Consider the following 23,592-nt stretch of genomic DNA (forward strand, 5'->3'; position numbering starts at 1 on the left):
AGTGTAATAAAACACAAAGGAAGAAAACATAAAAGACAAAATTTTGCCTTATAGTTATTATCCGGTCTCCTGTCTTGTCTTTCTGCTTATCAATATCTATGTGTGCACCAGTGAACTCCCGAATAGCATTAATATTACAGCCTCCTCTTCCAATCACTCTGGATATCACAGTTGATGGAACAGATACTTTCTTTGACCTGTTTAAAAGTTACAAAAATAAATTAAGATAAATCATGAATCTTAATGATTATCATAAATACAGAATAGATATTGTTGAATAAGCCTATTCTACCTATTCTCACTCTAGGTGCAAACAGGGTATCTCAGGAAAGAGAGAAAAAGAAAGGGGGTTGGAGGGAGAGAGGAGAGAGAGGGGAAGGAGGAAAGAAAGGGAAGGGAAGGGTTAGAGGAGAGAGAGGGGAGAGGGGAGAGGGGAGAGGGAAAGATAAAGCTTTACCATAGCTTCTTATCTCATTACCAAAGACTGGAGTGTTTTTGACTTTCATCTCATGCTTCATTAATACCTGTAAAGTACATACTATGTAGATATGCACTGTGCTAATGCAAATACTAACGGCCAATAAGAGACATGAGTTCCTGTCCACATACATTGACTATGTAGACACCAAGTTAGAAAACTACCACACCATGCCATGAGTGCTTTAACAAGATATCCTAAATACGCAGTGGTTGGAGCACCGAATCTTGCCCAAGGAGTCAAGCGTGGCTTCTTGTGGTCATATTTAGGTGACTGACTCACATTCTTCTTTTTATTCTGTAATATATAACTGAAAGGATGATATTAAAAGTTCACTGTTTCCCTGCATTCTTCTACGGGCATTGAAATGATTATCCACAAATACGGAAACTCACTAAAAGGATGTTCGGTAGTGTGAGAAAATAGAAAAGTTCACTGGAATTTCAAAAAAGCAAAACCCATTTAACACTCGCAAAATTACAATTTTAAATATTCAGATTCAGGAAAGGTGGATACAAATTTCTGAGAAGTATAAATTAAAGAACACTTCTCAAAGAAATGCAGTATAACTCTAAATAAAGAGAATGAGCCAATTGTGAACAAGTATATTATCTGGAATGACTGATTAAATATTAAAATGTTATATTTTTTAAAAGGTAAGGTATGATCCCTGCCCTTTTACATACCTAATTAAGTTACTTGATAATTCTCTCTTCCCCGAAGGGAATAAGAATAAGTCAGTGATCATTATTTTCAAATTAGTTAAGAATTCCTTTGTATATCACAATATAAAATGCATGTAGAAAAATGAAGTACCTTACTTTTGTATAGAGAGTACTCTGATGTTGTGATTTCAATTAGTTCAATAGAGTGTGTGTATGTGAATAAATTAATGTGTATGTTTGAGACAAAGCGAGAAAAGGACAGCTCTTGTTTCAAATAATCAAAAGTTTAATTTTTGATGGAATTTCTGGGAAGTTCTTTAAAACAGATTATCAAAGATTTATAATGGATTACATCCTTTCTAAGTTTGTGATATCTTATCACCTTTTAGTTTCAGGGATACTGTCTTACTTTTTGACACAAATTAGTTTAAAAATCCCAAGCAAAATATAATAAAATATTTTAGTACTAAAATCCTTGAAGTAGAGATATCCTATAGTTTAAAGACAAGAATTGTTTAAAGCTACTACCTATTCATTCTTCAAATAGTTACAAACATGTAGCAGACATTACAAACTGGGCTCTAAGATTACAAATCTGAACAGAACACAATCACCTAAATGAATTTACATTAGTTCTCCACCAATACCAGCACCCACGGAGGTCAAGCAGATACCATAGTCATCTAACTTTTTATGTAAAATCTCCCAGTTTTAAGAATATTAGCACATACTTTTTTTCCCCCAACTAAAATAGGATAAGGTTGTCTCTGTTAGCCAGATTCAGCCTTGGGCCACCATTCACAACCTTTGGAATACTTTGAGGAATTTAACTGTAAGGCAGTAAACCGTACTTGACTATGAGATACAGCACAGAAAAAGAATGAGAAAAACAATAAAATTAACAATTACTCACCTTCTTACAACTTCTTTCCACCCTTCTTCTCTCTTTTGTCCACGCTTAGGACTTGCTACTGTTAACTTCCCATTTGGAGAGGAAAGGGGAGATGGACCAGATTTTGTGCAAGTGGACAGAGAATTACTGGTTACTTCACTGACAGTCTCTGACAATCTTTAACAGAGGGAGGAGAAATACATTGAACATAGAACAGATGCAGATTTTTTAAATGATAAAGGCAGTCAACTACAGAAATTTATTCTTTTTAGAATAAATATGGTGAACAAATGAAGAACTTATTTTTCACTTTTCAATATTTCACATAACATGAAGAGCCAATTTTTAAGACACTATATAGAGATCGAATTTAGCAGAGCTGAATCACAGTAATAATCCCTGAGAAACCACAATCTGTACTTCTCATGGGCTAAGTTTAACAACCAAAATGATAAATTATATAGCAAAAAAATTTTATCTCTCATTAATACATAATCTAAAAAACAGCCTTTTCTTCAAATCAAATGAAATTGTGCCTTCTTTAGCACAAACGCAAATCCTTATTCTGCCAGTTGTTAATTTGCTTGCTTTACCAAAAAATTCAGCAACAAAGTGTTTCATGATAAACAGTAAGTGAAAATTAGAACTAACTTTACTGAAGCCTTGCCAGAAACAGGTTTTCTCTCCTCCTTTGGAAATGTAACCAGAACTGATGGCTGCTTCTTGTTGGTCACGGTGGTAGTGACCACAGCAGGTGAATGATTGTCACTCTTTCGGCTGCTGTTGCTGTTACTACTTTCATCACTACAGCTGGAAATCCTCATGTTATCACTGTCCCCACTCTCGCTGGTGCTGCTGCTCTTGGACTCTCCGTTCACTTTCTCTGGCTGACTGTATGAGATTGGTAGTGGATCATCAAATATAATTTGAACATTTTCTGGAGTAATTTTATTTTTCCTGTTTTTCCTCTTTGAACTGGTTGTAGTTATGGTATTATTTCTTTTACCATGGGAACCTGCCAAAGTTGTCCAGGTTGCAGATATACCTATGGTAGTAGTGGTTGTGGCACTTGGAGGCTCTGTCAAGACTTCAGGCTCATCTGTAAAAGTAGCAATACTGCATTAGCAAGTTCTAAGTGCTCTTAGGATATATTTAGCTTTAAGCACTTGAAGAGAAATGAACCCAGGAGTTACCTTGCTACTATTAGACATAAAGTCATCAGTTATTCCAGCATTCATTAGTAATGAGATGGATATGACTGATCTAGTCTCTGCCCCTAAGTCCTAAACAACGCATAGTAGGCACTGCAAGGAATATTTTGGAGACGATTTGGGAAATATGAATATATACTACATATTACATATATTACATAATTATTAAATTTCTTGGGTATAATAATGTTATCATGATTATGTAAAATAATGTTCTTTTTCTGGGAAATACATACTCAAGTATTTAGGGCTGATTTCGCATGATACGTACAGCTTACATGCAAACTGTTCAAAGAAAGAGAGAGGAAAAATGATAAACAAAACAAATGTGCCAAAATGTTACAAGACTCTAGGTGACATTCAGGTGTTCATCATACTAATCCTTAAATTCTTCCGTGGCTCAAATTTTTTTCAAAATAGAAGGCTGAGGGGAGGGAGAAGTTAACACTCACCCACAAGCACACCTACACACACAACTGCACACATATTTGGTGGTTTAATGGCAATGGTTCCTCCTCACACTATCATCTCAAATAATCTTTTAGTCAAAATCTAGTTAAAAATTATTAGCTTATTTGAGAAAAATCTGAATATGGTCTGGATTGTAGAGGTGACTAAATTACTGTTAATTTTTTATTAGGTATTATGATTATGTAAGCAAATATCATTCTTATGATGTGCACTGAAGTTTTACAGGTGCAATGTCACGATGTCTGCAATGTACTTTCAGATAGCTTAGAAAATATGTGTAACATTTGGAGAAAAAAGATGAAATAAATATATGGTAAAATGTTTATTTTTAAAATCTAGGTGAAGTGTATTCAGGTGTTTGTTTTATCATTCTTTCAACTTGTCTGTAGGTTTGAAAATCTTCATAATAAAAAGTTGAGGAGAAGTCAATAAGTGAAAATAGCACATAAATACTTTAAGGGCTTAATAACTTAGAAATTTGTTTTTAGTTTAAGTTACTGATATTTACGAAAATATAATTTTCAACAAAATGTATCATATGAAACAAATTAGATGGTTGTTTCAAGAAAATACCTTCGACTTTATGCTTTTCTTTTTCTTGAGCAGCTTGGAGTTCAAAGTTCTCTTTATTTTTGGCTTCGATTTCTTCTAGTTTTCTTCTTTGTTCTTCCTTTTTCTTTCTTCTCTTCTCCTTTCTCTTTTCTCTTTTGGCAGCCAAAGCTAGCCTCCGGCTTTCTTCCCTTAACTGTTAAAGAATCAAAAAAATAGAATTATAACATTGGAATAAACCATGGGAAAAAAGTCACATGATGTCATTTTTTCATGAGAAGCAGGATACCATAAAATTCAAAGTCACAGAATTCAATTTATTGTTCAATCAAGATCATATTCAAATTACTATAAAGAGAAAATATTTTTAAAGGGCCAAGATCAAATTAATAATAAAAAATCTAATTTTAAAATGGATGAATGATAAAGAGAAACAGGGCTTCATAATCACTAAAGAAATGTAAATTAAAATAACAAGGTACAATGTTTCATTCACTAATTTGGCAAAAATAAAAAAGATAAGTCTACAGCCATGCTACCCTGAAAGTGCCCAATATCATCTGATCTTGGAAGCTAAGCAGGGTCAGGCCTGGTTAGTACTTGGATGGAAGACCATCTAGGAAAACCCAGTGCTGTAGGCGCTTAAAAATAAATAAGTAAGTAAGTAAGTAAGTAAGTAAGTAAGATATCAGGTATCAGCATAAGTTTTGGAAAATGAGTTTTTTCTTATACTGCTAAGGGTATACATATTTACATTTTAGGAAAGGTCATTTGAAAGCCTCCTATGAAAATTACAAACTGCTTATCCTAATAATTTATCCTTTGTAAAAGAACTATCTCTAGTGAAAAAATATAGGTTCAATAATTTCTACTGCAAAATTAATTATAATGGCAATAAATGGAAATAAGTTAAATCAATGGTGGGAGCAGATACATTAACAACAATATGTATTCACAAAATACCCAGCAGCCCTGAAAAGTGTTCTAAATATATACTTGGAAAAAATGCTCATAATTTATATTTGATAGAAGAAAAAAGGTCACACTGCAGACCAATGATCCCATTTACAGGGGAAGGGAACCTTTATGTGTGTCTATTTGTAGAAGTACGGAAAAAAGACTGAGAGGATTCAATTCAAAGGCTTAATGACTACCTCCAGAGAGTGGACCTGGAAAGGGGTAGCAGAAAGATGGTTTAGTTTCAATTTTACTTTATATAACTATACATTGTTTCTCTTTGTCAAAGTGAGTACATTACTTTCATAGTCCCCCAAAATAACAAAAAGTTTAAAAGTCCAATAACATGTCTTAATAAGCTACTTTAACTATTTTCTTCTTTGGTTCATAAAGTGGGACAATCATATTCCAACTATTTTGTTTGCATGTCCTCTAACAGATGTTTCTGTCTATAATCTAGTGTTCTCTGTCTATAATCTGGTGTTCTATATGTTTATATGTATTTTAAATATTATGTGTCAAAACAATAATACCCAGTTTACAAGGAATGTCACAATATCCTAACTAATGAAACCAGAGCTCAAAGACAAGCTCATAGGCCAAATCAGATCTACTTTTCATCAGAAAATGTCTTAATTCATATTTTTAAGCCTTTTGCTTTTGCTAGATACTCCTCTTGCCTTTGTAAATTATCTCTGAAAGGTTTTGCCCACCTTTAAAGTTATTACATCTGGGGCAATACACCATATATATATTCTCTTGGGTGTAGAGATATATCTTTTATTCTTGAAGAGAAAAATAGTTGAGAATCTGTAGAACCCTGGTATTTTCTCAGGCAGATAAAATTTCAGGAAAGGATACAAATGGAAATTGGAAGTTGTAGAAATTGTCTCAATAGCACCCCCTAGAAATTTTTGCTGGTCCTCCAGAAATACACAAGCACCAGTGTGAAGACCAGGAGAGGGAGGAGCTTTTGACCTTTCAGAAGGACTAGGAAGAAAACAGTAATTGTTTGGTGACCTTCACTCCCTAGTTTACTGCAGGGGAGGAGGAGTAATATCTGATTGGTGATTTTGAAAGAAAGAATTGAGCATGTGTGACTCAGCTCATTAAAAAGAGCCTGACTTTACTGAGGCTAGCTGCCCATCCTCAGGAAAAGTGCTTTCTCTGCCAGAGCTCCAGTGAGAGGCCTGTGGTTGTCCTGTCTTGCTCGATTTTAACGGAATAAATGGTACGTTTAAGGGGGAGAGGAGTAAAAGTCAGGGGGAAAAATGTACCAGAAAAATATTTTCAAAGCGACTGAGGCTATCGATATAACAAGTTCAGGACTTTTGGCTCAAACAGGATGGATTTTTGATTTGGCTAGATTTTTAAATTTATCCTGTGGCAGAAGGTAATTGTGACTGGTATTCAAGGGAGGGGGAAAACTTTTTAAAAAAATATTAAAGTTTAAATCAGAAAGCAGGCTTTCATCAAGCACACAGGGCCTAGATGTGGGTGGGAGTGATGGGCTAGGGTAGGCCTTATTGTGTGGGTGGGACTGGGTCTTAGGTATGCCAATGCCTCTAGAGCCTTAACGGTAAATTCAGTGGGTGGAAGCTAACCCTTTGGCAACAAGAGAAAAGTCTAGATCTTCAAACGGTAAATAAGAGTTCAGTCCTAAGGGCTGGGTATTTACTCTTGTTTCTAAATTTTAAAATTCTACAGCTGGTGTTTTGATAATCTCATAGATCTTACTAACCCCTTTGGACTCACTAGGAAGTGGGGCATAAATTCGGAGGTCCTAAGGAAACTCTTTGTGGAAGAGATCTCAGACTACGGGTACAAAAGGACCTACAAGGCATGAAACTCTCTAAAATTAATTAGACAAAACAGATACAGATTTAACAGGCATCATAAATTTGCAGGTGGTAGTTGAAATTAATGAATTAAATGAGATTACCAAAGGGAAAAAGTTATAACTATGCATGTGTATATTTATGTGCATATATATAGGGGGGAGAGGAGGGAATATCCAATATTTAAAAAGAAGAGAAGTCTAAAGCCATGCTACCCAGAACAAGCCCAATCCTGTCTGATTCATCTCGGAAGCTAAGCAGGGTCGGGCCTGCTTAGTACTTGGATGGGAGACCGACCACCTAGGAAGACCAGGTGCTGTAGGTGTAAAAAATAAAAAAATAAGGAATTGTAAGCTGATAAGGTCTTTGCAATCTATGAGGTCAACCAAGGGTTGCCTCGCCTAAAAAATTAAAAAGTAAAAATAAAAAGAAGAGTAAATGAGACTTCAGGAAGGCACAATCAGGCACAGAAAGACAATTAGGAGAAAGTGGCTTCAATGGGAAGAGAGAGTTTCATGAAGGAAGGCAAATGGACATTTGTAAGTATTACAAAGTATCAGTAAGAACTGAAAAGAGGTAACAGGATTTGGCAGTTAAAATGTCACTGGTGATCTCTGCCATAGTTTTAGCTCATTGAGTAGTGGGGAAACAGGCAAATGGTCCTGGACTGAGGATTAAACATTTTTAAAGTAGAGTCAATAAGATTATTCTCTTAAAATATTTGGAGAAGGAAATAAAATACTAAGTTTGAGGTAAAGTTTCATTAGGATAGTTACCTTGATTAAGTTGTAGGCAGAGGGTAGGAATTAATGAAACAGACAATGAAGATAAAAGAGTGGTAATAACTGTGGCAAAGGAAAGGGCACTAACCCAACTGGCATTTTTTGAGGGTTCAGAAAACAAAATAACTTTTGAGAATTAAGATTTTTAAAATGAGAATTTAAGGATTTAGGAAGAAGCAGTACAAAGAAACACCATCTACAAATTTGTATATAATTTGTATATATGAAAGTGAACGAGATACATGACATGTAGAAAATCATAGTGAGTGATGAGCCTGGAAAAGATAGGAAGACCTGAATATTTGGAATTTCCCATGCAGACAATGAAGAAAGACTGAAGATTTTCTGAGGGAGTAAGGCAATCCTACCTGTGTATTAGAAAACTAAGGGAACTGTGGAAGAGTTACAATGGAACAAAGAATTAGATTGAAGGCAAAAGGTGACAGAGGCAGAGGCATTTATGTATAAAGCACGCTTTTAGAAGCTGACTGCAATACTTGAGGTGTGAAGTGATAACTCAAGAGGATTGAACAGAAGGCTCATAAAGAGACTGCCAAAGCTCAATTACAAGTGATGATGATGACACTGATACAGTTAATATGTAGGGAGTTTAATGTGTATCAGGTACTGGATTAAGTTAACATGACACTCATTTGATGGATGTACAGAATGGGAAGCAGCTGAAAGTAACATCAAAATTTCATTTCTAAATGATGGGTAGTGATATCAACAGAAAGGTCAAAAATTACCAGGGGAAATAAGGAGCTGGAGCCAAAGAAAATTTATTGATAACTTGCTACATACTAAGCATAGTTCTTGTCTCTTATAATTCATCTGTAAACTAGACAAAAATACCCCTGCTCTCATGAAGCTTAGGAAGCTATCATTTAGTTTGGGGGTGGGAAAGGCACACAAACGATAAACATAAGACACACATTACAATTATCTCTTAGTAACCATGGGGTATTGGTTCCAGGACCAGCACCCACAACCCCATAGATACCAAAATCTGAGAATGCGCAAGTCCCTTATATAATATGGCATAGTATTTGCATATAACCTACACACAGCCTCCTGTATACTTTAAATCATCTCTTAGATGACTTATATTATCTAATACAATTTAAGTGCTACGTAAATGGCTGTTATACTGTATTTTTAAGGAACTAATGACAAGAAACAAAAGTATGTACATGTTCAGTACAGATGTAACCATGTTAGACCTAATTACACAGCACACGTGAGCAATGATTTAACATTTTTTCCCCAAAATTTGTTCCTCAATTGGCTGAATGTGCATATGCAAAACTTGCAGACAGGGAAGGCTGACCGGACGTAGTTTTTAAAAAGGTGTCAAGGATAATGTAGAACAGTAATACTGGAACAGGGGGAGAGAAATGTATATATGGAAACAGGTAAGAAGTTTTGATTTTAAATAGGGTGACCAGCATTAAGCCTCATGAAGGTGAAGTTTAAGCACACATCTAAAAGATTTGAAGTGTTTCAGGCAAAGAGAACAGCCAGTCATAAGCTCTAAGTATGTTCAAGTAGTCCTGTAATGTTCTAGGAGGCCAGTGAGAGTAGTAGAAAACGACTGCCCGAGTATCAGGGGGCTTGATCAGCCAAGGCCTGGAAAGCATTTTAAAGTCTTTCTTTTATTTTGAGGGTTTTGAGCAGAAGAGTGACATGATTTCATCTAAATGATGTGAGGATCACTCTAAGTGCTAAATGGAAAATAAAGAGCAATAATGGAATCAGGGAGACCAGCTAAGTAACTACATGTTATAATACATGTAAGGGATAATATTAATGACTTGAGCCAGGGTGAGAAGTGATGAAAAGGATTAGGATTCTAGATATAGTTCTAAGGCAAAGGTAACAAGATTTTCCAACACATTAGAGGATAGAGAGAAATCAAGGATGACTTTAAGGTTTTTAGCCTGAGTAATCACAAGGCAGAGTTGTGGGTTTGGGGTGGGCAAAGATCAGGAGTTCACATTTAGATACAAGTATGAGATGTCTAATTAGCTATCTAAATGGACATGTTGAGTAGCAAGTTGGGTATGTGGCGTTGGTGTTAGGGAAGGCATCTAGGCAAAAGATATAAATTTGGGATCAGCTGGGATATATTTAAAGTTAAGAAGCAGGATGAGATGACCAAAGGATAAAGAAGTAGATCATGTAATAAGTTAAGGGGCTCACCAACTAAGAAGGGGAAATGAGGAGGAACTAACAAAGAAGACACAGAAGAAACATCAAGAGAGGAAGGAGAAAAACCAAATACTGTAATAGTCCAAGTGAAGAGTGTGTCAGATGTTATTAGGCTTAGTCCAATAAGGATAGAGAAGTAATCTTTAGATTTAGCTACTTGAAAGTCACTGGAGACCATAAAAGCACAGTTTGTTTTGGTGGAGTTGTGGGAGTTATCAGCCTGGCAGGAGTAGATAAAGGGGAAAAAGAATTAGAGACAGCCAAAATAGATAAGGGGCTTTGCTGCAAAGGAGAGTAAAAAAAATGGGCTTGTAGCTGCAAATTGGGAAGGTTTTAAATTGGAGAAATAAGGTTGTATGATAATGAGAATAATCCAGGACAGGGGGAATAAATGATAAAAAAGCAAGAAAGAGAATTGCTACGACAACATTTTGAGTAAGGGAAACCAGCTAAGATCTAGTTCACAAATGGAGGGAGTAGTTATAGAAAGTTTACTTGGTAACTGGTAGAAAGCATATGGGTACAGGGATTAGTGGGTGGGAAAGTCTTTGGCAGTTTTCTTCTGAGGCTTCAGTTTTCTGACTGATGATCTAGGTCATCAACTGAGGGTGGAGGAGAGGATGTATTGTAAGTGTGGCAGGGGGAGGGTAGGGAACTAAAGGAGACAGTAATAAAGAGTGGTGTACAGGAGTGGGAGAATGAGTTAAACTAGGGAATTACAGAAATCTAGAGAGAGCAAAACTAAAAAGATAGGATGTTTAATCAGAGAATGAAATATATAAAATTAAAATTGTGGAACAGACATATTAAAAGCTTACAGTGATGGCAAAAAAAAAAAAAAACCCAGGTGAAAATATCTATTAGGGATATTATTAAAATATATCCTACTTAGCTCCTTAAAAGGTTATGAAAGTTTACAAAGAAAAAGGTAAGGAGAAAAACAATAAATAATTAAGTGGAAGGGTGAAACAAATATCAAAACTGGAAACCAACAATATTCACTAAGGGTCTTAACAGCCAAGAATATAGCCTCATTTTTAATGTCCTAAGAGAACAAGCAATTAACTGCATGACGATTCCATAGTTTGACCAGATGAACCGCTGAAGAGCAGAGACTCTACCACATAGTGAATAAATGTTTGCTGAATAATGGTAAGGGAATGAATCTGATAAATAAAATGGGCAGTATTCTCACCAGCAGTTTTTACAGACCTACTAACCAAAATTTTAGAAAGGCTGATCAAAGAAGCATCTTTATACAAGCGCTAAGTTACCCATGCAGAACATCAACTTAGACCAGAGCAGACCAAACCTAGTGATGTTTCTAAATCAGAAATGCTGGAGCCAGAATGTACTGTCTCAGAAGTCAAAAAAGTATATTTTCCTAGATGTAAACTGGAACTAAAAACACAGTTAACTGAACCCTATCAGATCCCAATCTAGTAATTTTTTGAAATAGAAATAGTAGGCTAGAGTTCAGGAGAAAAGAGTCTCCTCTATAATTAAGAATTCTATCTATGTGCCACTCCCATTCAAAACTGATTATAAAGTATCAGTGCATGTGGAAGAATCAATTTGCATCTAATTTATGATTAAGAATTATTTATCTCCACTGAGTTTTAATATTATGGAAAAACGTGTAATGACATTTCAAAGAAGTTCCTTTGACCTGCTTTAAACCCGAGGTTCTTGAAAGCATGAACATCAAGGTTAAGAAATGCTGGCAAAAACTCAAGAAAACAACAATCATGTATTACTGACGGTAGTAGAAAAATATTCTGAAAGTATCAAATTTAAAATATATTGACCCTAGTGAAGAAACTTGCTCTATAAAAATAAAAGCACCGAAATATAAGAAAATATGTATAAGGATGTTTGTTGCAACATTATTTATAGTGACAAAAAGCTGGAAACTACAGAGTATATTCTGCACTTATTTAAAACACTATTAACTATTAATACCTATCAGTTATTGAGGGAAAAAACAAGTATTAAAGTAATATGTTTCCATGATTCTGTTTTTTAAAAGAGTACACACACCATCTCCATCTCTGTGAATATTTAATTGTTCACCAAATATTTATTTGAGTGCCTTTACAACATATCAGGAACCATTTTGTGGTGCACACATTCTAGTGACAGACAAACAAAATAACTAAGTAAAATACAGTATTTAGAATGTTAGAAAGTAAAAATAAAGAAGGCAAGAAGAGTAGAAAGAGTGTTTGTGGGAGACTAAAATACGAGGCATCTGAAAGGGACATTCGAGGCAAAAGGCACAGCAAGAGCAAAAAAATAAAAAATAAAATAGTCAGTATGTAGGGTCTTAAAAGGCTTTATAATAATAAAGGTGAGAACTTTAGTTACCATTCAAGGTTTTTAACTTTAGTTAACTTATAATGATGACACGGTTTTCTTTAGTTATCTCTGCGTACTTCATAGTGTAAAATTAATACATTGCAATAAAGAAAAAAGAAACTCTGAAGTTGATTGAGAACAGATCTCCTTAATAGGATATCTCCAAAAAGCTGCTTCCTACTTTGTAATCCACAGGTATGCAATAAATCTCTAAATGTATTTAATGTAATGTAGAAACATCAAAGGTATGAAAAAATTAAAGATTTTATTTAAAAATAGATATGTGTCTCAGCTATAGAAAAAAATGCCTCAAGACTCATAAAAATGCAAAAAGAAACGATTCATAAAATAACTATTACTTAGGGTATTATAATACTTTAGGAAGAAGAATTAAGAAGTAGGTTACATTCAATTAAGGGAGGAGAGGGAACCAGGGAATTCAGAATAAAAAAACTGGGTTCAAATCCTAGCCTAGCTTAGGCAAGTTACTTAACTTCTCCATCTGTAATATGAGGGTAATAATATTTTTACTGAGAAGACTAAAATAATATGTATCCTATCATAAAACTTGACTCTATTATATTGCCTGGTATTAAGTAAACAGACGAAACTGAATGTGAAAATAGGTCAAGTAATAGTTATAGTACTTCTAACAATGAAGATGAAATAAAAAAAGAGAAAATATTTTTTTAAAACCTCAAAATGGCTAACATTTGTTTGATGAGAACCTAAGCCAGAAATTTTAAATGAAGAATCTCCAATATTAAATACATTTTTCCAGAAAATAATAGTGTTTTTATATTTAAATTAGAATAAAATGTTTAGAATTCATATTTTCTTTATGCAAGATGAAATGAAATATATGGCTTAACAAAGTCAGCAAGTATAATAGAAAAGAATGGACTTAACTATAACGGGTGTAGTGATCACTTTATAAATTTAAACAGTACATGCTACATTTTATAGTATTTTTAGGCTTTTTTAGAAGATGAAATATATCAGAATATGTATTCTATAATATTCAAGGCCAATCAATTCTTTTCCTGCTATGAAATACTATTTATATTACCTTCTAGAGTACAGAGTTATTGACAGGAAGGGGGTATAAAGAAGGAACTACTGGACTATCTAAACTATGCTGTTTTGAATATTTTATTCCCCTTAGGAATAGATGGGAAAAATGTTGTAGTTTGCCTGAAAGAGAAAAAAGTACAAGAGAAATCATCCATTTAAAAAATGTACTCATTAAACATTTCACCAAGTGGTTGTATTTCACTAGTTGGTTATTCATTGGTAGTGCATTTGATACTTCTAGTAAATCTTTTAGGTAACAAATTACAAAGTCTAGGATCAATGAAGTATAAATTTGGATGGGGATTAAGTTAATTAGTTAAGACTAAAACTGAGCATTTGAGGCTAGGTTTTCTGACTTCCACATGAATGTAGTTCTTATAATAAAATTTTGTTAATTTATGGTTACAAAGAAAATTCTTTTCATGATATTTAAAATACTCATAATTCTCTCTACCATTTGAGTCAAACTTGGAGAGAAAACCATGTACATAATTTAAAGCAAAAGCAACAACAAAATGAAACAAAATGAAAAAGAATAAATTACAAATTACAGGGCAAAAAAGCAAGAGGGGGAAAAAAGTAGGCATTTTTCACATGTAACGGTTACCATTACCTTTTCCAAGTCTAACTCCTCTAACAAAATGCTGGCATTTTTGTTTGCTTCAGCAGCCTGTCTATCTTTGGCTTGTACTATTGATTCCATACAAAGATGACACTTCTTCAGCATTTCCTAAAATGAAAAATTAAGATGTTTCCAGCCTCAAAAAACAATTCACATTTAGAGAGATTCCTGAAAACATGAGGATATTAATTAAGGTACTTTGAATGAACATAAGCAATAAAGATCAGTGGTAGGGCCAAAAAGAGTGCAAATAAAAGCATATTTTTAAAAATACACAAGCAAAGAGCCTCTACTGTTCTTCCAAATAATATCCACTTGACTGCTACTTTGGAAACTAAATTTTTTACTCCAATAATTTAATATAAGAAATTATACAGCAGAGCTGTAATAATTTACGTCAGCTGATTAATGGGCTTAAGGAAAAGGTCAATGTAAAAAAAGAATTTAAAACTTTAAAATACTTAATTGGCAAGAACTGTTCTCATTTCACAGATTTAGGCTTTGTTGCTACAACTTCATATGCAAGAATCACTAAAAAACTCATAGAAACAGGTATTAATAGACTTTTCTCAGTGATTTCATTTGAAGAGTAGTGTTTCTGACAGGAAATGGATATTCCTCTATTAAGACAAAAGCCTTATCTTTAATATTATCTCCCCTCCAAAAAACACAGTGATACCCAGGAATACTAATTATCATAGCAGAAGCTAAAGGCAGGCAAGACAGTGAATTACCTATATTAAATAAAACCTATAGGGGAAAGCTGCTCACTATTATGTAATACCTGCTGAGAAAGCTTAATAGAAAGACCTTTTTAGATTTGTTGATCGCTTTGGATTTTCAGAGCATATAAACTCAGAATCAAAACGTCACCAGGGGAAATACCAGTTAGATCTCTAATAGGATTTACTTTCCCTATTTTTCTGAAAAAGTCCTAGCCAGTTCATTCTTAAGCTGACAGTTACTCCAACTTTTATATTATGTTGAAGACATTAAAGTTTTCTTGCCATGATTAAAAGTGCTATGTTCATTTTCGTTTAGGCATTAAATAAAAAATCCACTGGGCTTGTTCTTCTCAGAATAAACATCAGTCTAGATAAACATATAGATTATAGCAGTAATGAATAACTATTTGCTTTAGATGAGCAGTCCGCAACCTCTTTTGCACCAGGGGCCAATGCTCCTATAAGAAGCTAATGCCCGATGATCTGAGGTGGAGCTGAGGCAGTGATGCTAATGCTGGGGAGCGGCTGCATATACAGATTTGCTGGCCCACGCTCATGTCCTGCTGTGCAGCCCCCGTCCTAACAGGCCACAGATTGGTACTGGTCCCTGGCCAAGGAGTTGGGGACCCCTGCTTTAGATCATTTAGTGTTCATATAAAATCAAATTAGTTCGGTACTATTTAAAAAGATAATTCTATTGCAGAGAATGTTTTATTGCTTCATTAGGTAAGTATCTAAAGAGTCTCTTAAATAGCATACTTCATTCCCAAATACTAGATAAATGAAAATTGCTATATGCCACACATTATTGCTCAAACTAAAACTGTTTCTTAGCGTGGGATATATGTATATAAAACCAAATGGGATCCCTAGCTCAAACAGTGGGGTGAATTTCATCAATATATTACCTTATCAGTGATGGTTGCTATGTATCTCATACACTCAGAATCTGATGGAAACTGATTGACTTCTTTGACTAAGTAGCGCACCACCTTCACATGACCCTAAAAAATAGATATTAATGTCAGTTTTAAAACAGACTTTAACAGGATTCAGTAAATCTACAGTCTGTCTTAAGATTCCTTTGACAATAGCGCTACAAAATAAAGATTTAACTGGGTATTTTTTGCACTATAAATGAAAAAGAGGCTTCGGTCTGAACAAGTGAAATCTACATTGTTCATTCTCATTCCACCCTCCAAAAAAGTACTGAATAACCCTACTTTAAAATCTAAATCACTGAATTGAACACACACACAGAGAGATACACCCCAAAATTCAGAATGAAGAAATGGGGGATATGTCTGAAAGAAAAAAATTCTTCTTTTTTACCCAGCTAATTCAGTAGAAATGAGAATCCTGTTTCAATTCTAAGCATCAAATGAATAAATATAACAATTTTGTTCCTTCAGATAAAAACTGAATGCACAGCACTGTACTAGGTAGTATGAAAGAAATAAAATATACTTTCCTAAAGCAGGAGCTATGATTGTATTATTCACGATAATACAGTTCACTAAGTAAAGTCCTAAATCTTCAGAACAGATTTCAGGAGGCTTTCCACTCTCTCCAATCCACATAACTGCTCTCAGACACAGCACCTATAACTTAGCCAGTCTGGATAAACAGCTGTTTATATTTAGTATACTTCCTCAATTTTATCTATCTCTTCCTTTTCATTCACCTGTACCTTTTTAAACTACACTTATCTTTTAATGAATAGCTCAAATGCCATTTTCATCATTCTTTGATATCTCGCCAATACTTCTATGGTATTTAAACTATTTATATGGGACAACTCACAGTTACTTGACTGTGTGTGTGTGTGTTTCACCCCTTGATTAAATCACACATTTAAAAAAAGTATGGCTGCTGCACTCTGTACAATGTAATATCCCAAACATTACAATTGTACATGGTAGGCATTAAAAAAAATAAATAATGGAATGAATACAAGAGTATAAAAGATAAGCACTATTCTTAAGAATCTATGTTTATATGGAAAGATAAGATATATATGCATGTTAAACATTAGAGTAGTAACAGAATATTATCTGTCAAAATGAATGACAAAGATAACGGATTATAGAACTTCTACAACTTTTAAGAGATTATAATATCTGAATGTGAGCTCAAACAGGATGGGAAGAAGTCTTATATAAAGGAAGATTTAAACTATACCCAAAGAATGAGTAAATTTGGAAAAATTAGGAGGGATGTGAGCAGTTCTGAGATGAGAAGAAAGGTAATGTGGGAAAAGGGGACAAAAAAAAGACCAAGCAAGAAGACAATTCCACATTAGGAACTCTAAGAGCACTAGATTATGGTGAGTTTGAATAACAAACTAAGGTTGGATTTCAAAGTATTATAGAGATTGGGGAGACAGGAAAAGATTATTGTAGAAGATACTAACATAGTGGAGTGGTTAGGAGCATTAACTTGATAATGATATGCTAGCTTGTTTGGAGAAGAGGTAGACAGCCAGTAGGAAAGAATAAGTTTGATTGGTGAGGAAAAAGAAATACAGAGTCAGTGGCTAAGTAATCTAGACTACCCACGGAAGAGGTGGTATAAAGAACAGGTGTCAAATAGAATACTAAGGTAGAAAGGAAGAGATGATTTCTTGCAATTTATATAGTAAAAATTTTCAATACAACAAAACAAGGAATTTTACCTACATGTCTCAGAATGACAAAACTCAAAATTATAATCCCTGATAAATTAATGTTTTCCCCAGAAACAAACTAAAACTGCATTTAAGAGATCAAACAAATCATTAAATCAAATTACATATAAATAGCCCTATTCTATGCACTAGAGAAAGGGAAACAAAGTTTCTCTTGCTATCACAAAATTTATTTCTACTTCTGAATATAGTACACTTGAGTTTCAGTAATTTCAAATACTGGCAGCTGGGTTTTCATTATTTAATTCTTTTTTTTTCAGGGTAATTAAAGTCAATGATTAAAAATAAATTTTTAAAAAATTTAAATTTTTATCTTTTGTGCTAACACACAAAAAATTCATAAACAAATAATTAGTTACTCAATTAGATTTATATTTTGTGAAAGGTTAACTAGATTCTGAAAATATTACTTGGAACAACTTTTTAAAAGTATACTTAGCTTTAATGTCCAATATGAGTAATATTAATAGCTTTTTGAGATACCTGTCTCCCTTTCAATGTTGCCATAAGATTAAATATTTGCTTATTACTTCGCTGCTTTCATCACTGATGTTAAATCCTGAAATGAGAGTCTATGGTGATCACTAAACTATGCACTTCATAGCCTAACTGACAAACATCCATGTGAATGAAGATGAAAGACTTCTACCTTTCTAAATGCTGCCATAAGAGGAGTTATCTTGCGGTTATCTGCTGCATCCACATCTGCACCTGCTTGCACCAATAACTGAACCACATCGAGGTGTCCACCATTTGCTGCTAGCCACAATGGAGTGTTCCCCTTCTTATTACGTACGTCAATGTGAGCCCCCCTAAATGAATGACACGGATATCATTATTTAAAATAAAACTGAAAGACAGAGCTAACACTACAAATCAACTATTAACCTGTAAAAATATTCTGTAGATTAAAATTGCTTAATATTCAAGGACTAAAATACATTTCTCTCAAAATGACATTATAACAAATTTCTAGTCATCAATTAAAAACGACTAAATTAAAAAATAATTGTATAGTAACAATTGCTTTTTATTTTAAAAATGACTACATAATTCTGAGTTTCAAATACTGAGAAAACGTTAAATTTTACTTAGTGCAAAATAAAGGTACGTCCTGTCAATATTATAATCGATATATTAAATAAATAGTATCCTAGAGATACAGATTATTTATATTGAGATTATTTGTATTCATGAATTTGTATTTAGCTTCAGCAAAGAATGAACCTAAAAGTAACATGTAGTTTAGATCTCAGCAGGCATAACAGATAAGACTCAAGGTAAATAGCAGTGGTGATAATAGCTACTAGTAAATACTACTGCTTAGGACACCATGCAAAGGTTTTTAGGAAATCCAATTAAGCAGACAAGCATGCTTGGAAGACTGGAAGGCAACTTCGAAGTGAGTGAAAGCAGAAACTAATCTGAATCTTGTCTGATACTTTGAACTGTCACTTAAAAGCTCTAGTTACTACAGAGAACAAAAAAACTAACGATGAAGATTTAGATTATTGCCAGACTGAAGACTTGGAGAGGTACTCTGCACAACTCAAACTGTGGGAAATGTGAATATGGATGACAATAGTTGAATGTTCAGGTAGTTCATTACAGTACTTTAAAAGTGTATACACACACAAGAAAAGGAAAAAAAATATTTCTAGGTTGCACTGAAATAAATCAGACAATATAGCATAACTCTGGAAGGGTAAAAAATAATAGAGATAGGTTTAAAAATTAAAACAAAACATGTACTTATAGTTTATAGAAGTAATCACATAGTACAATTTGCCCAGAGATAACAGTAATCACTAACACTACCATGTTCACATGTGTAGGGTATAATAATTTCATACCTGCCAATGAGCAGCTCACAGAATTTATAATGCCCTTTATCTGCTGCTATGGTTAAAGCTGTATCTCTTGAGGAGGGCACTGGAGGGGCATTAACATCAGCACCTTTATCCAAAAGAACTCGGCCCACCTCTGCATATCCGCCAGAGGCAGCTTCCATTAGTGGTGTGAGTCCAGTCTAAGTTGCATGAAAAATAAAACACAACATACAAGAGAATGGAAAGAGCTAAAGTGTTAAAGAACAACAATCGGGGGGAGCAATATATAGTACTACTCTTACAAAGACTCGCAATTAAATCTCAGCATTGACACTATTTGCCTCTCTGAGTTACAGTATGACCTATCGAAAGATGACAATTTTACGTAATGTCAATTTATTGAAAAAAAATTTGTGTAAGATGCAAGCACTTGGCATTAACTGGCACTTAATAAATGTTCCCTCTTTTCTCTTTCACAATGGTACATATTTTTCAGCTGATAATCCTAATATCATTATTAACTATAAAATTTATTGTTGAGGTATTCTGAAGAGTTAATGCTTCAATGAGTTATACAGAGCGATTTTTCAATTTCTGATTATATGTGAGATAAATATTACTAGAAAATACTAAGATTATACTTAGCATATTGCTACTGTACACCTTAAATATCAAAGCAATAAAGCCATGTATAAATCTCGGACTTTTTTCTTACCTTAGCTCTGTGTTCCACGTTTGCTTTTCTATCAAGCAGAAGACTAACCACTTCAGTTCTTCCTTGGAAGCAGGCTAAGGTAAGGGCAGTGTTCCGATTGGTTTCTATTTGAGCATTTATGTCAGAGCCCATGTCTAATAGGAGCTTAACGGCAGCTGTGTGCCCATTCATAGCTGCTAACATCAGAGGAGAAATGCCCAATTTGCTACCAGTTCTGGAGGTTGGAGGTATGGGGAGAACAAAAGGGAAAATATACATTGTAAATGTCCCAGAAAAACTGGATGACAATATAGAATTTCTATTTCAGGATTTATTTAAGATTCTCTATTTTGCAGGATCATTTAAAATGACAGTTTTTCTCAGCCCTAATAAATCTTTAAGATACAACTAAGACTCTATTAGAAATATTTTACGACCCAGAACTAGAATACATTCTGTATCTCATTCAACATAATGACTTGGGCTGAAAATTGATTATGAAATTATTAGGCTATTATTAAGATGAACTTTCCATCCTAAAGCAATATTTGCTTAATAAAAACTCATAAAGATGTGTTTACTTGTAGTATACCATAAGAAATAGAGTAACTGATAGTTAAATAAAATTAATCTTTAAAATCTCTTAGCAATTTGGATTTTAAATTTATAATGAAGGCATTTCCTAAATATGGCATTAAAAAGATAACTGTTCTAAAATCTCTTTAACATAACACTTTAAGTGGTTTGTGGAGAGAAAAATAAAACTTGCCTAGAATTAATCTCGGCTCCTGCATTTAGTAATATTTTGATAATGTTCACATAGCCACCAGAAGCAGCCAGGCTTAGAGGTGTGTAATCAGAAACATTCCTGTGTTCTTTATTTGCCCCTCGAGCTAACAACAGCTCCACCACCTGAAAAGAAAAAGGAAAAAAAAAGTGTTTTCTTCTTATGATGAGATAATTTGCAAGACATATATTCCTGATTTCTCTTTTTGTTCTGGTATATTGTACAACAAAAGAAAGCAAAGTCCTTCTTTCATCAAACTTGGGAAAAAAATCAGCCTCAAATGATAGCAAGAAGTCTTAGAGCCAACAAAGAGATAGCTTCTCAAGTAAAATTCATTTTGGAGTCTGTTTAAGTGGCAGTGTGCTCATGAAAGATCTGGACCTCGTGTATTGTTGTGCAGTGCTATTCTGGAAATAGTGTTTCTGTGTTAAATAGTGGTAAAATAGAATAAGATTTTTCATTTAAACACTGAATGTCTTTGAAATATTTTTTAAAACTTACAACCACTAAATGTTTTAAAAAAAACTTGGAAAAAAGCTAACATGTATTTTTTCCCATTTTATATGAAAATTTGCAAACGTACAGAAAAGTTGAAAAAAAATGTACATATGCTCGCTACCAAGACTCTATGAGTAATATTCTACTATACTTAACTTTATTACATCTTTGTCCACCACTTTTCTGATGCATTTTATTTCAAAGTAAATTGAAGACAGCTGCAATTTCCCTTAACTATATCAGCATGTGTATCATTAACTAGACTATTATATACTTCTTTTCAGTTTTTTAGGTTAAGTTTTAAATATTTTTAGATGAAACAATAAATGCTCAAAACTTAAGTGTACATTCACTGAACCGCCAAATGCATAAACTTAATGTAACTTAAATCTCTGGTATGTACTCATGCCCCTTCCTACTCTATCCCACGAATAGATTAGTTTCATCTTAGATTTCCATATAAATGAAATCTCAGTGTTTGAATGTCATTTGTGTGTACCATGTAGCATTCTATTAAATGAATATGTGATAGCTTACCTATTCTCCTACTGATGAACAGCTTTGCTGTTTCCAGTTTTGGCAATTTTGAATTGAGTTGCTATGATGATTCTTGTGAAAATATATTTTCATTGCTTACAGGTTCCACCTAGTAGCAGAATTTCTAGGTGTATGTTTAGTTTTAAGAAATCATCAAACCTTTTCCTAAAGTGGTTGTACTACTTATACTCCCATTGATGATAAGTGAGTTCTGATTTCTCCATATCTTTGGCAACATCTAATATTGTCAGTTTTCATTATTTTAGCCATTCTAGTGGGTGTGTGGTGCTATCCTACTGGGATCTTAATTTGCATTCCCTGGTAGCGTAAAATATTAGCATTTAAATGCATAGACCTTTTGTCCATTATGCCATTTAATGTACCATACAACTCTTTGACAGAGGTACTAGTATTTTTATCTTTTACAAATGATGCCTAGAGAAGTTAAGAATTGTTCGAAATCATAGCTCTTACCCTTGTTCTTACTATTAATAAGATATCCTAAAATACTAACTGGGAAATAACAAATAAATGTTAACAAACAGTGCTTTGTCTTACTTACCAGCTAAAACTCTACTCACTAAATAAAGCTATGACCAATTTTAAGTGTGACTTTCTGTCCATCACTTTTGCTTTTAGAGCCAATAAGACTAGGTGGTTGACATGACAAGATCACCTAGTCCTGTGTACAAAAACAAGACCAAAAAAATGGCACTGGGCCATTTTACTTTACAAAGAGTCCCTTAAGCAATAAAGTAGAAAACCCTAACCATATTTCTAAGGTTTCCTGATTTCCATCATGCAAAGGTAACTGGTCTTAGTTATCTCTCAGAGGAAATGGCCTATTCCCAAAAAGTAATAAACATTCAGTATAAAAGAAATTAATTTCTGATTTTACAGTAAAATGATTTTCCAATACTTAACTATTTTAATAACACCAAATCAAAGGAAGTGTTACAGCAAAATTATTACCCTAAAAGACGTCTATAACTGTTATAATCTTATCTATTACATGTTAATAAGAACACAGAGATTATGGTACACTATGGGCTTTAATATTGCTTTGAAAAGAAGGAAATCACTCTCTTTTGGATTTAAAAATTTGTTATAGGCAAGTATTTCAAGCTACGTATGATTGATGATTTCAGTTAAGTCAAAATTTAACTTTTATTATATTTCAAAACAGAAGCATTTACATTTCTGATTGATATAAGCTTTTCCATTTAATGTTATTTAACTGCAAAATTTTCTGCCATCTCATTTCAGCTTAAGATTAATTGAGATCTCTACTTTTTCTGATGTAGTAGAAAGGATTCATCAAATAAGGCAGCTTGTTTTTTACGCTCTTAATATTATTTGGTTTAAAATCCTTTTAGTCTATCAGTCATCTCCACTGTGGAATACAGGAGTAAAAAAAAGATACGAATGTATTCATGTTATCAACCAAAAGGAACAGCACAGTTGGTTGGGACAGGTATTTTTTTGACTCACGTGCAGATCATCTCTAGTAGCAAGTGCATCTAACTATTTACACTTATAATATCTACTCCAAGTATAAAGGAGCAAATATTATAGAAACAGTTGTAACAAAAATTACATATAAAATTATGCTGGCATTATCACTAGGCTCCAATTCTTTTTAATCCGTAAGGGGTCACACCACCATTTATTAGAGTTCCCATTCTTTCTATACAAGAATTATTCTGCCCCTTAAATATTTTTTTTTTA

At 33.6% G+C, this 23,592-nt stretch overlaps 1 protein-coding gene and 1 pseudogene across 5 annotated transcripts in view; one reads left to right on the top strand and one right to left on the bottom strand.

The window, feature by feature from the left end:
* ANKRD17 (ankyrin repeat domain 17) overlaps positions 1–23,592 on the bottom strand; it is a 149,697-nt gene that overhangs the window by 16,226 nt on the left and 109,879 nt on the right. For all 5 annotated transcript variants that reach the window (XM_011360518.2, XM_011360522.2, XM_011360521.2 and 2 more), the window contains 10 exons: positions 20,812–20,954; positions 20,064–20,277; positions 19,373–19,548; positions 18,169–18,331; positions 15,742–15,837; positions 14,100–14,216; positions 4,291–4,462; positions 2,687–3,134; positions 2,057–2,212; positions 48–197 (listed from right to left, as the gene is read on the bottom strand). In XM_011360518.2, coding sequence (XP_011358820.1) covers positions 48–197; positions 2,057–2,212; positions 2,687–3,134; positions 4,291–4,462; positions 14,100–14,216; positions 15,742–15,837; positions 18,169–18,331; positions 19,373–19,548; positions 20,064–20,277; positions 20,812–20,954 — 1,835 coding nt within the window. The remainder of the gene's footprint in view (positions 1–47; positions 198–2,056; positions 2,213–2,686; positions 3,135–4,290; positions 4,463–14,099; positions 14,217–15,741; positions 15,838–18,168; positions 18,332–19,372; positions 19,549–20,063; positions 20,278–20,811; positions 20,955–23,592) is intronic.
* Positions 4,789–4,907, top strand: LOC111740026 (annotated as a pseudogene).

This window comes from Pteropus vampyrus, unplaced genomic scaffold (genome assembly GCF_000151845.1).
Source record: "Pteropus vampyrus isolate Shadow unplaced genomic scaffold, Pvam_2.0 Scaffold56, whole genome shotgun sequence".
In the NCBI taxonomy this organism is placed as follows: domain Eukaryota; kingdom Metazoa; phylum Chordata; class Mammalia; order Chiroptera; family Pteropodidae; genus Pteropus; species Pteropus vampyrus.